The 14,242-nt window shown below is 43.2% G+C and overlaps 1 protein-coding gene across 3 annotated transcripts in view; it reads right to left on the reverse strand.

Moving 5' to 3' along the window:
* Positions 1-1,817, reverse strand: part of LOC138649182 (fatty acyl-CoA hydrolase precursor, medium chain-like) — a 57,817-nt gene extending 56,000 nt beyond the window's left edge. For 2 of the 3 annotated variants that reach the window (XR_011315259.1, XM_069739367.1), the window contains exon 1: positions 1,698-1,817. Coding sequence is in view for 2 of the 3 variants with exons in the window: in XM_069739367.1 (XP_069595468.1) it covers positions 1,698-1,758 (61 nt within the window). In the remaining variant the exon portion in view is untranslated. The remainder of the gene's footprint in view (positions 1-1,697) is intronic. The other variant, XM_069739366.1, reaches the window with a different exon arrangement.
* Positions 1,818-14,242: the final 12,425 nt, after the last annotated feature.

Consider the following 14,242-nt stretch of genomic DNA (forward strand, 5'->3'; position numbering starts at 1 on the left):
GATTCACTTGAGTATATACATTAAACTAACAGGTAAAATATAGATTACAATCAATTGCTTAAAATAGCCGCTGAAGACCAGACAATGCCTTGGGACTTTCCAGAGATGAAGAGGAACTCAAGATATCTGAACTTTGGCCAGATTACAGAAAAAGTGACAGTTACATATTATTTGCTTAATCAGCCTGTTGCTATGCCTTAACCGCAATATTTCATATATTTAGATAACCAATAACAGAGAAGCTTGACCATAGGATCATTAACTAACCTCCCTTCTATATGCAACTATGAAAGCATATGTTACCATAATAAAGTATGGTGTTGAGAAAATATTATTCTGTCACCTTGGTGTGCGGTGTCATTTGTCCGAGTGCGAAAACTCAGCCTAATTTGGAACGGATGCTGCAGACACTGGGATAGATTTATCTAAACAAATTTCTATAACACTTTAATACTGCCCCCCTATATACATGAAGATAACTACTATAATACTGATCATATATACATGAAGATAACTACTATAATACTGCTCCTATGTACAAGAATATAACTACTATAATCCCCTTTGTACAAGAATATAACTACTATAATACTGCTCCTATGTACAAGAATATAACTACTATAATACTGCCCCTATGTACAAGAATATAACTACTATAATACTGCTCCTATGTAGAAGAATATAACTACTATAATACTGCTCCTATGTAGAAGAATATAACTACTATAATACTGCCCCTATGTACAAGAATATAACTACTATAATACTGCCCCCTATGTACAAGAATATAACTAATATAATACCGCTCCTATGTACAAGAATATAACTACTATAATACGGCCTTCTATGTACAAGAATATAACTACTATAATACTGCCCCCCTATATACATGAAGATAACTACTATAATACTGCTCCTATGTACAAGAATATAACTACTATAATACTGCCCCCTATGTACAAGAATATAACTACTATAATACTGCTCCTATGTTCAAGAATATAACTAATATAATACCGCTCCTATGTACAAGAATATAACTACTATAATACGGCCTTCTATGTACAAGAATATAACTACTATAATACTGCCCCTATGTACAAGAATATAACTACTATAATACTGCTCCTATGTACAAAAATAACTACTATAATACTGCCCCCTATGTACAAGAATATAACTACTATAATACTGCTCCTATGTTCAAGAATATAACTAATATAACACCGCTCCTATGTACAAGAATATAACTACTATAATACGGCCTTCTATGTACAAGAATATAACTACTATAATACTGCCTTCTATGTACAAGAATATAACTCCTATAATACTGCTCCTATGTACAAGAATATAACTACTATAATACTGCCCCCTATGTACAAGAATATAACTACTATAATACTGCTCCTATGTACAAGTATATAACTACTATAATACTGTCCCCTATGTACAAGAATATAGCTACTATAATACTGCCCCTATGTATAAGAATATAACTACTATAATACTGCTCCTATGTACAAGAATATAACTACTATAATACTGCTCCTATGTAGAAGAATATAACTACTATAATACTGCCCCTATGTACAAGAATATAACTACTATAATACTGCACATTTATGCACATTATTTGCTCCCTCTATATTCCTCCTTCATTCCTATGTTATAGCATCCTGCTGCCCGGTTCTCACCTGTTCCGATTGCAGTTATAAACAAGGGGGTAAGAAGCAGAATATGCCGCAGGCTCTCCATGTCCCGTGAGCTGCAGTCACCCGGTGGATATTGCTCTTCCGTGTTTTGTGTGCACAGTGTCATTTCCGATTCATACTCATACACTATAGGGTGGACGCAGCGTCTCTTTAACCCTTGAGCAGGAAGTAATTTGCTTTGTGCAGTAAAAGTTTAGTTATTTCTCACAGGAAAGAAATATATCTTGGTACCGTGTTAGCCAGTAGATAGAAAAAGAAAACGTTATTTCTCATTCACTTATTTGATTTTTATAGGATGATATCTGCAGGCACGAGCAATCCTCATCACCAGTACAGGGGAGCCAGCTGTATGGCACTGCCAGCGCTCGGCATTTCCGGCTATTTCATGGCTCCCCAGGTGAGGTGGATTCTCTAAGCCATCGGTCAGGGTGAGATGCACGGGAAGGAGGAACAGTAGAGCTGGAGATGTTGGAAGACACTTAGAACTGTGACAGAGGATGTGCAGACTAACACCATGGAGGACCAGAACCAGGCCAGCAGATAGCCGCATTGATATAGCAGATCTGGGTGTGCGAACAGTATACATTGTGAAGACTGCGGAAGAACCCAGTGATAGCAAAGCTAGGGTAACTATGTGACTTAACTAGGAGGCCGCATAATCACACGGACCAGAGGTCGGTATACACCATGTATGACCCTACAATCACACGGAGCTGGTGGTCAGTATACACCATGTATGACCCTACAATCACACGGAGCGGGCGGTCAGTATACACCATGTATGACCCTACAATCACACAGAGCAGGCGGTCAGTATACACCATGTATGACCCTACAATCACACAAAGCGGGCGGTCAGTATACACCATGTATGACCCTACAATCACACGGAGCGGGCGGTTAGTATACACCATGTATGACCCTATAATCACATGGACCAGCGGTCAGTATACACCATGTATGACCCTACAATCACACGGAGCGGGCGGTCAGTATACACCATGTATGACCCTATAATCACATGGACCAGCACTCAGTATACACCATGTATGACCCTACAATCACACAGAGCAGGCGGTCAGTATACGCCATGTATGACCCTACAATCACACGGAGCGGGCGGTCAGTATACACCATGTATGACCCTATAATCACATGGACCAGCGGTCAGTATACACCATGTATGACCCTACAATCACATAGAGCAGGCGGTCAGTATACACCATGTATGACCCTACAATCACACAGAGCAGCAGTCAGTATACGCCATGTATGACCCTACAATCACACGGAGCTGGTGGTCAGTATACACCATGTATGACCCTACAATCACACAAAGCGGGCGGTCAGTATACACCATGTATGACCCTACAATCACACGGAGCGGGCGGTCAGTATACACCATGTATGACCCTATAATCACATGGACCAGCGGTCAGTATACACCATGTATGACCCTACAATCACACAGAGCAGGCGGTCAGTATACGCCATGTATGACATAGTAACATAGTAACATAGTTAGTAAGGCCGAAAAAAGACATTTGTCCATCCAGTTCAGCCTATATTCCATCATAATAAATCCCCAGATCTACGTCCTTCTACAGAACCTAATAATTGTATGATACAATATTGTTCTGCTCCAGGAAGACATCCAGGCCTCTCTTGAACCCCTCGACTGAGTTCGCCATCACCACCTCCTCAGGCAAGCAATTCCAGATTCTCACTGCCCTAACAGTAAAGAATCCTCTTCTATGTTGGTGGAAAAACCTTCTCTCCTCCAGACGCAAAGAATGCCCCCTTGTGCCCGTCACCTTCCTTGGTATAAACAGATCCTCAGCGAGATATTTGTATTGTCCCCTTATATACTTATACATGGTTATTAGATCGCCCCTCAGTCGTCTTTTTTTCTAGACTAAATAATCCTAATTTCGCTAATCTATCTGGGTATTGTAGTTCTCCCATCCCCTTTATTAATTTTGTTGCCCTCCTTTGTACTCTCTCTAGTTCCATTATATCCTTCCTGAGCACCGGTGCCCAAAACTGGACACAGTACTCCATGTGCGGTCTAACTAGGGATTTGTACAGAGGCAGTATAATGCTCTCATCATGTGTATCCAGACCTCTTTTAATGCACCCCATGATCCTGTTTGCCTTGGCAGCTGCTGCCTGGCACTGGCTGCTCCAGGTAAGTTTATCATTAACTAGGATCCCCAAGTCCTTCTCACTGTCAGATTTACCCAGTGGTTTCCCAGTCAGTGTGTAATGGTGACATTGATTCCTTCTTCCCATGTGTATAACCTTACATTTATCATTGTTAAACCTCATCTGCCACCTTTCAGCCCAAGTTTCCAACTTATCCAGATCCATCTGTAGCAGAATACTATCTTCTCTTGTATTAACTGCTTTACATAGTTTTGTATCATCTGCAAATATTGATATTTTACTGTGTAAACCTTCTACTAGATCATTAATGAATATGTTGAAGAGAACAGGTCCCAATACTGACCCCTGCGGTACCCACTGGTCACAGCGACCCAGTTAGAGACTATACCATTTATAACCACCCTCTGCTTTCTATCACTAAGCCAGTTACTAACCCATTTACACACATTTTCCCCCAGACCAAGCATTCTCATTTTGTGTACCAACCTCTTGTGCGGCACGGTATCAAACGCTTTGGAAAAATCGAGATATACCACGTCCAATGACTCACCGTGGTCCAGCCTATAGCTTACCTCTTCATAAAAACTGATTAGATTGGTTTGACAGGAGCGATTTCTCATAAACCCATGCTGATATGGAGTTAAACAGTTATTCTCATTGAGATAATCCAGAATAACATCCCTCAGAAACCCTTCAAATATTTTACCAACAATAGAGGTTAGACTTACTGGCCTATAATTTCCAGGTTCACTTTTAGAGCCCTTTTTGAATATTGGCACCACATTTGCTATGCGCCAATCCTGCGGAACAGACCCCGTCGCTATAGAGTCACTAAAAATAAGAAATAATGGTTTATCTATTACATTACTTAGTTCTCTTAGTACTCGTGGGTGTATGCCATCCGGACCCGGAGATTTATCTATTTTAATCTTATTTAGCCGGTTTCGCACCTCTTCTTGGGTTAGATTGGTGACCCTTAATATAGGGTTTTCATTGTTTCTTGGGATTTCACCTAGCATTTCATTTTCCACCGTGAATACCGTGGAGAAGAAGGTGTTTAATATGTTAGCTTTTTCCTCGTCATCTACAACCATTCTTTCCTCACTATTTTTTAAGGGGCCTACATTTTCAGTTTTTATTCTTTTACTATTGATATAGTTGAAGAACAGTTTGGGATTAGTTTTACTCTCCTTAGCAATGTGCTTCTCTGTTTCCTTTTTGGCAGCTTTAATTAGTTTTTTAGATAAAGTATTTTTCTCCCTATAGTTTTTTAGAGCTTCAATGGTGCCATCCTGCTTTAGTAGTGCAAATGCTTTCTTTTTACTGTTAATTGCCTGTCTTACTTCTTTGTTTAGCCACATTGGGTTTTTCCTATTTCTAGTCCTTTTATTCCCACAAGGTATAAACCGCTTACACTGCCTATTTAGGATGTTCTTAAACATTTCCCATTTATTATCTGTATTCTTATTTCTGAGGATATTGTCCCAGTCTACCAGATTAAGGGCATCTCTAAGCTGGTCAAACTTTGCCTTCCTAAAGTTCAGTGTTTTTGTGACTCCCTGACAAGTCCCCCTAGTGAAAGACAGGTGAAACTGTACAATATTGTGGTCGCTATTTCCTAGATGCCCAACCACCTGCAGATTTGTTCTTCTGTCAGGTCTATTAGATAGTATTAGGTCTAAAAGTGCTGCTCCTCTGGTTGGATTCTGCACCAATTGTGAAAGATAATTTTTCTTGGTTATTAGCAGAAACCTGTTGCCTTTATGGGTTTCACAGGTTTCTGTTTCCCAGTTAATATCCGGGTAGTTAAAGTCCCCCATAACCAGGACCTCATTATGGGTTGCAGCTTCATCTATCTGCTTTAGAAGTAGACTTTCCATGGTTTCTGTTATATTTGGGGGTTTGTAACAGACCCCAATGAGAATTTTGTTACCATTTTTCCCTCCATGAATTTCGACCCATATGGACTCGACATCCTCATTTCCTTCGCTAGTATCCTCCCTTAAAGTGGACTTTAGACAAGACTTTACATAGAGACAAACCCCTCCTCCTCTCCGATTTTTACGATCCTTTCTAAACAGACTGTAACCCTGTAAGTTAACTGCCCAGTCATAGCTTTCATCTAACCATGTCTCGGTTATTCCCACTATGTCAAAGTTACCTGTAGATATTTCTGCTTCTAGTTCTTCCATCTTGTTTGCCAGGCTTCTGGCGTTTGCTAGCATGCAGTTTAGAGGATTTTGTTTTGTTCCAATCTCCTCGCTGTGGATTGTTTTAGAAATGTTCTTACCTCCCTTCTGAGTATGTTTTCCTGGATCTTCTTTGTTCAAGTCTAATGTTTTTCTTCCCGTCCCCTCTTCTTCTAGTTTAACGCACTCCTGATGAGTGTAGCGAGTCTTCTGGCGAATGTGTGTCTCCCAGGTTTGTTGAGGTGTAGTCCGTCTCTGGTGAGGAGTCCATCGTACAAGTAATTCACACCGTGGTCCAGGAATCCGAATCCTTGTTGTCTGCACCGTCTTAGCCAGTTGTTTGCATCAAGGATCTTGTTCCATCTCCTGGTGCCATGCCCGTCTACTGGAAGGATAGAAGAAAAAACTACCTGTGCATCCAGTTTCTTTACTTTCTTCCCCAACTCTTCAAAGTCTTTGCAGATTGTCGGTAGGTCCTTCCTTGCCGTGTCATTGGTGCCAACATGTATCAGAAGAAATGGGTGGACGTCCTTGGAGTTGAAGAGCTTTGGTATCCTATCGGTCACATCCTTGATCATCGCACCTGGAAGGCAGCATACTTCTCTTGCAGTTATGTCCGGTCTGCAGATGGCTGCTTCGGTGCCTCTCATTAGTGAGTCTCCCACCACCACCACTCTTCGTTGCTTCTTGGCTGTACTTTTTGCTGTCACTTGTTGCTGTGTGCCCTTTTCTTTTTTGCTTTCTTTTTTACAATCACACGGAGCAGGCGGTCAGTATACACCATGTATGACCCTACAATCACACTGAGCTGGTGGTCAGTATACGCCATGTATGACCCTACAATCACACGGAGCAGGCGGTCAGTATACACCATGTATGACCCTACAATCACACGGAGCAGGCGGTCAGTATACACCATGTATGACCCTACAATCACACGGAGCAGGCGGTCAGTATACACCATGTATGACCCTACAATCACACGGAGTGGGCGGTCAGTATACACCATGTATGACCCTACAATCACACTGAGCTGGTGGTCAGTATACACCATGTATGACGCTACAATCACACTGAGCTGGCGGATAGTATACACCATGTATGACCCTACAATCCCACGGAGTGGGCGGTCAGTATACACCATGTATGACCCTACAATCACACGGAGTGGGCGGTCAGTATACACCATGTATGACCCTACAATTACACGGAGCTGGTGGTCAGTATACACCATGTATGACGCTACAATCACACTGAGCTGGCGGATAGTATACACCATGTATGACCCTACAATCACACAGAGCAGGCGGTTAGTATACACCATGTATGACCCTACAATCACAAGGAGCAGGCAATCTGTATACAACATGTATGACCCTACAATCACACAGAGCGGGCGGTCAGTGTACACCATGTATGACCCTACATTCACACAGAGCTGGCGGTCAGTGTACACCATGTATGACCCTACAATCACACGGAGCGGGCGGTCAGTGTACACCATGTATGACCCTACAATCACACGGAGCGGGCGGTCAGTATACACCATGTATGACCCTACAATCACACGGAGCTGGCGGTCAGTATACGCCATGTATGACCCTACAATCACACGGAGTGGGCAGTCAGTATACACCATGTATGACCCTACAATCACAGAGCAGGCAGTCAGTATACACCGTGTATGACCCTACAATCACATGGAGCAGGCGGTCAGTGTACACCATGTATGACGCTACAATGACACGGAGCGGGCGGTCAGTATACACCGTGTATGACCCTACAATCACACAGAGCGGGCGGTCAGTGTACACCATGTATGACCCTACAATCACACAGAGTGGGCGGTCAGTATACACCATGTATGACCCTACAATCACACAGAGCTGGCGGTCAGTGTACACCATGTATGACCCTACAATCACACGGAGCGGGCGGTCAGTATACACCATGTATGACCCTACAATCACACAGAGCTGGCGGTCAGTATACGCCATGTATGACCCTACAATCACACGGAGCGGGCGGTCAGTGTACACCATGTATGACCCTACAATCACACGGAGCGGGCGGTCAGTATACACCATGTATGACCCTACAATCACACGGAGCTGGCGGTCAGTATACGCCATGTATGACCCTACAATCACACGGAGTGGGCAGTCAGTATACACCATGTATGACCCTACAATCACAGAGCAGGCAGTCCGTATACACCGTGTATGACCCTACAATCACACGGAGTGGGCAGTCAGTATACACCATGTATGACCCTACAATCACAGAGCAGGCAGTCAGTATACACCGTGTATGACCCTACAATCACACAGAGCTGGCGGTCAGTATACGCCATGTATGACCCTACAATCACACAGAGCAGGCGGTCAGTATACACCGTGTATGACCCTACAATCACACAGAGCGGGCGGTCAGTGTACACCATGTATGACCCTACAATCACACAGAGTGGGCGGTCAGTATCCACCATGTATGACCCTACAATCACACGGAGCAGGCGGTCAGTATCCACCATGTATGACCCTACAATCACACAGAGCAGGCGGTCAGTATACACCGTGTATGACCCTACAATCACATGGAGCGGGCGGTCAGTATACACCATGTATGACCCTACAATCACACAGAGTGGGCGGTCAGTATACACCATGTATGACCCTACAATCACATGGAGCGGGCGGTCAGTATACACCATGTATGACCCTACAATCATACGGAGCGGGCGGTCAGTATACACCATGTATGACCCTACAATCACAGAGTGGGCGGTCAGTATACACCATGTATGACCCTACAATCACATGGAGCGGGCGGTCAGTATACACCATGTATGACCCTACAATCACACAAAGCGGGCGGTCAGTATACACCATGTATGACCCTACAATCACACAGAGCAGGCGGTCAGTATACGCCATGTATGACCCTACAATCACACGGAGCAGGCGGTCAGTATCCACCATGTATGACCCTACAATCACACTGAGCTGGTGGTCAGTATACGCCATGTATGACCCTACAATCACATGGAGCGGGCGGTCAGTATACACCATGTATGACCCTACAATCACACAGAGCGGGCGGTCAGCATACACCATGTATGACCCTACAATCACACAGAGTGGGCGGTCAGTATACACCATGTATGACCCTACAATCATATGGAGCATTGTACTTGTCTTACTACAAGTCATTTCTCCCATCTAGTGGATAAAATAGATAACTGCACATTGGCATACTCCTGGTTCTGACTTTGTAGCATGTAGGTGTTAAAGATGATTAACAATTGATAAAATGCTTTCATGTGGCCCAAAGCAAATACATATTTTAAGTCATGAAAAGATCCAGCCCTACCGTGTCTGCGAGTGTTTAGGCACTAAAGGATAAAATGTGAGGATGGGATCTTGGTATGTTTGTGCTGTGAGACTAGAGACAGGGCAAGACTGCATTGAGAATTAAGTACATAATCACCAAGACACCTTGATGCTGCGCTGCACATCCGCTTTTGCTTTTTTTTTAGTATTATTTACATTGGCTCCTCCAACCTTGGAATTTCTATTAACCCATCATTTTTATATATTTGACCAACATTTTAATTACAGAAAACAGGGAATTTCAATGGGGTCTAAGATGTCACTATCCATGATGAATATATTTAAGGTTTGGTTTGAGTTCCATATTGTTTTCCTTTCTGGCTATGCCCTGTTGGGGGGCATGGTCGGGTATGACCGTTACATCAATGACACTATTATTATTTGGGCAGGCAGTGGACCAGATCTATAGGAACATTTTAATCAAAATTAATCAGTTTGCATTTCACTACTGAATTAAACTGTGAATAAATATAAATTTTGGATTTAAAACATAATGATTGATTAAATTATAGGAAACATTGTTATTACAAGTCTTGGGAATCCGGTTTCCGGCAACACCATTCTGGATGCATCATCTCGCCATCCAAATGACATGGACAAAAAGGAATTGCTCCAATCTTAAAGATTGGGACGATGAAGGTAGCAAGGTGTGCAAGAGGTTAAAAGAACAAATTTGCTTGCAGGTAAAGAAATTAGGAAAGTTGAACAGATCTATAATTTTGAGATCCAAGATGACGGCTGGCACCATCAGACATGTGTGAGGAGGTTCCCACACTGGCGCCTATCTGCTGCATCCAGCATCAGCAGAACCTCCCCAGCGTCCGCCCGGGTACAGATAGAAGTAGGATGCCCAAGAAAACTCCAGTGGGTGAATATTTTACCTGCATCGTGGCCCTGGGACCCGGAAGATTTCACGCCTACCAAAGGTCTGCCGCACCGAAAGCCTGAAGCCTTGTCGCCTGTCCCCTGACGCCATCTTCTTGCGGCCGCTGATCGAGTGGGCAGGAATTCTGTCCGTACTCACCATTCATAGAGGGAGACAGGAGCTGAGTTTCAAAGAGCCCGGCGGTGGTCCTGTAGCGTGACCCTCACCCGTAAACTAAGCAGTGCTGTCTTCTGACAGCGAGGCCCGACTGGAAGTCTTGGGACACCTGACTACAGCGGCATCACACGGGTGAGTGAGGAGTCATGAGCGGAGAGAGACTGGAGCGGCCCTGATCATTTGGGCACAGGGGCTGAGGTACTGTAAAGAGCAGAGGCTGAATGTTGAACGCAGCGCGGCGGAATCCCCCAGTTCTTGCAGACAGAAATTGCAAGGAAGACCCAGGAGCACCGAGACAGACGCTTGGGTACACAGCTAGACTCTGAAGTAGCCCTTGGCTGACAATTACCTAGGCAACTAATATAGACTACAGATCCTTTGCATAGTGTGATGTGATACCCCCCTTCAACATGCATGGTAGAATACGATATGTGCTTTTTCAGTCTATTTTAAATACCAAATTGAGAAATTCAGGATGGTCAAAATTGGCAACAAAAAGGCAGTGGGAACCTTCAGGTCATCTACAACCACCACACAAGCAGATGTGGACAAGTTTCTTAAATAAAACACATCAAATCATCCAGACCAAGGTCCATGTCATCCCTCCCCTATCGGAAATGCCATCAATGTGTGACGCCAACTCAAAGGAGGAGAGTAACATAGAGGAGAGTGGACATTTAGGGGGGCAGCCTGTCACTAGGTCTTATGAGACGGATCCTAGCCAAAGCCATGGAACCTGTAGTAACAGATCTGTTATTAAACAGGATCTTGCTCTATTACGTCAGAGGGTGGAATTCCTAGAATCTACACAATCTACTATAATCCATCACACCAATGCTACATTGACCTGTGTACGGTCTAATAACGATCACAATAGCTAAATATACTCTATCTTGGAAGATCATGAGAATAGGGAGTGGCGACACAACCTATGCTGTTGTGAATTCTGTTGTCGAGCTCCCTCCTGTGGTCGTGAATGGTACTTCGGCGGGTTCTGTCTATGGGCTCCCTCTGGTGGCTATGAGTGAAGCTGCTGCTTCTGAGGTTCCTTACACAGGTGACGTGGTTTATCCTTTGGTTGGCTGCTCTATTTAAATCCTCTCAGATCGTTACTCCATGCCAGCTGTCAATGTTTTTGCATTGGTTCAGTTCGCTCCTGGATCTCTCTAGTGACCTGCCTTCTCCTGCAGAAGCTAAGTTCCTGATAGTCATTATTTGTTCACTGTTTTCTTGTCCAGCTGGTTATCATGATTTTGTCTTGCTAGCTGGAAGCTCTGGGACGCAGAGTGGCCCCTCCGCACCGTGAGTCGGTGCGGAGGTCTTTTTTGCACACTCTGCGTGGTCTTTTGTAGGGTTTTGTGCTGATCGCAAAGTTACCGAACTTAGCTTCTGCAGGAGAAGGCAGGTCACCAGAGAGATCCAGGAGCGAACTGAACCAATGCAAAAGCATTAAACTGGAAGCGATCAAAAAATATTATGTACCCCGAAATGTTTCCATTAAAACTCCAAACTTATCCAGCACAAAGCCAGCTCCCACCCAGGTCCATTATCTGTCACTGGAACTATAGGGGGTCCAGGTACGGCTGAAGTTCAGCCCTGGCATTTGAAATCACATAGGCCCATGATGTCCCCGTCCTCAAGCATTGGATGGGATATTTTACTAATATTACCCTGGATAGAGGATAGCAAGATTTACTGCAAGACCAATATTTCTAATGATACCCATAGCATGCTGGGGTAAGTGACGGAGACAGCGACTTTGTGCTCCGTCACAACTCTTAACAGTATGAGTGTCTTGAGAACACCAATTCTGTTAACAAAGTTGCAGACAAGGCAGCCCACAACCAGACAGGCCCTTCTGGCATTTGCCAGATGGCCAGTCCGCCCCTGATGGGGTCCCACATAACTGGTAGAACAAAGACTCTGGAAAACCGAAAAGTCTCCAACACCCCCCAAATAAAATCCAGTGAAATCTGTGCTCCCAAATCCAAATGCCCCCTTCCTTCTGAGCCTCACTGTCCCTAAACTACAGTAAGCGACCACGTTTGGCATTATTGTAGTGGGGAGATCCCAATTAACAATTTATGTGTTGCGTATCACCAGAAGCACAAGCTGGGGGAGCTACAGTCTATAGGGGCACAACGTATGGGCACTAAACTGGCATATTTGCAATTTTCCAGGAAAAAAGCAAGCCATGGATATTACAAAATTGTCATTGCAGCCATAGATGAATTATTTGAAGGGTTCATCTTCTAAAATAGGGTAACTGCTTTTTTTCTGCTGTTCTAGCATCTTCGGCACTCCTCAAATGTCACAAACTCTTCCAGCAAAATCTGTGCTCTAAAAGCAAAAAAGCATTTCTTCTTTCTCAGCTGTGAGAAGTGGACAAACAGTAGTTATCTGAATCCTTCTGAATCCTTTCTCTGTTTGCTCTAGTGTTAGCTATCTCTCCTAGCTTTGCATCTTCTGCAAATTGGATTAGTTTACTTTCAGTTGGCTTATCAAGATAACTTATAAAAATGTTGAACACTAGGGCCAGGACAGTGCCTTGTGGTACCCCACTTGAAACATTCTTTCAATTGGATGTGCAACCATTTATTACTATTCTTTGAGTACAACCACTGAGCCAGTTATGAATCCACATAACCGTAGCCTTGTCAATCCCATACTTGGTCATTTTTTCATTAAAGATCATACTGATACTTTATCAAATGCTTTACTGAAGTCGAGATGTACTAGATCTTCCGCATTTCTCTGATCCACCCAGTCAGTGATTCCATCATAGAAGAAATTAGATTAGTCTGGCATGACTTGTTTGCTACAAACTCATGCTGGCTCTGGCTAAGCAATGTATTATTTTCCACGTACTTATGTATATGGTGTTTAATAACTTGTTCAAAGATCTTTCCTAGTATAAAAGGCTCACTGGACTGCAAAATCCTGGCTCGATCTTCTTCCCTTTTTTTAAGATACGGACATCGTTTGTCCTTCTCCAATCTTCTGAGACTTCTCCTGTTTTCCAGGATTTTTCAAAAATTCTGGCTAGTGGTTCTGCAATTTCCTCTGCTTTCTCTTTCAGTACCATAGGATGTAATTCGTCTGGACGAAGAGATTTGAATTAAATTAAATGAGCTAATGCAGAGTTCTAAAAACTAAATGGGCACACTGCAGGGCTAGGAAAGCAAACAGTAAATGTTTGATCACATATGGGGTATCATTGTGTTGAAGAAAAATTGCATAACCAAATATGTTGTCCAATTTCTTCTGTTTGTTGTGAAAATTACAAATTTGGGACTAAAACAAAATTTATATTTTCTTTCCACATCCAAATTTTAAAAAGTTATGTGAAGCATCTATGGGTTCAAAATGCTCAACACACAAATGATGCATTTCTTGAGGAGTCTAGTTTATAAAATGGGGTCACTTGGTTTCTGCTGTCTTGGTATGTTAGGTGCCTTGCAAATGTGGCATTGGGTCCACCATCTGTTCCACCCAAATTTACATTTCAAATATCAAATAGCACACTTTTCATTCTGTACTCTGCCATGAGCCCAAACATGCCATTAAAATAAAAAGAGAAAAGGCGCTCCTAGTGTGTTAACCCCAATATAAGACTCAGTGAGCAAGGGATTGTATATGCTCACCTACCTAAGTTGTGACCTGGTACAACTCCATACTTGTAATAATGAAGGGCTGCTGCTCCGACCACTGACTCTCACATTGGTGTGAAGAAACAAG

The sequence above is a fragment of the Ranitomeya imitator genome, chromosome 9 (assembly GCF_032444005.1).
Source record: "Ranitomeya imitator isolate aRanImi1 chromosome 9, aRanImi1.pri, whole genome shotgun sequence".
NCBI lineage: Eukaryota > Metazoa > Chordata > Amphibia > Anura > Dendrobatidae > Ranitomeya > Ranitomeya imitator.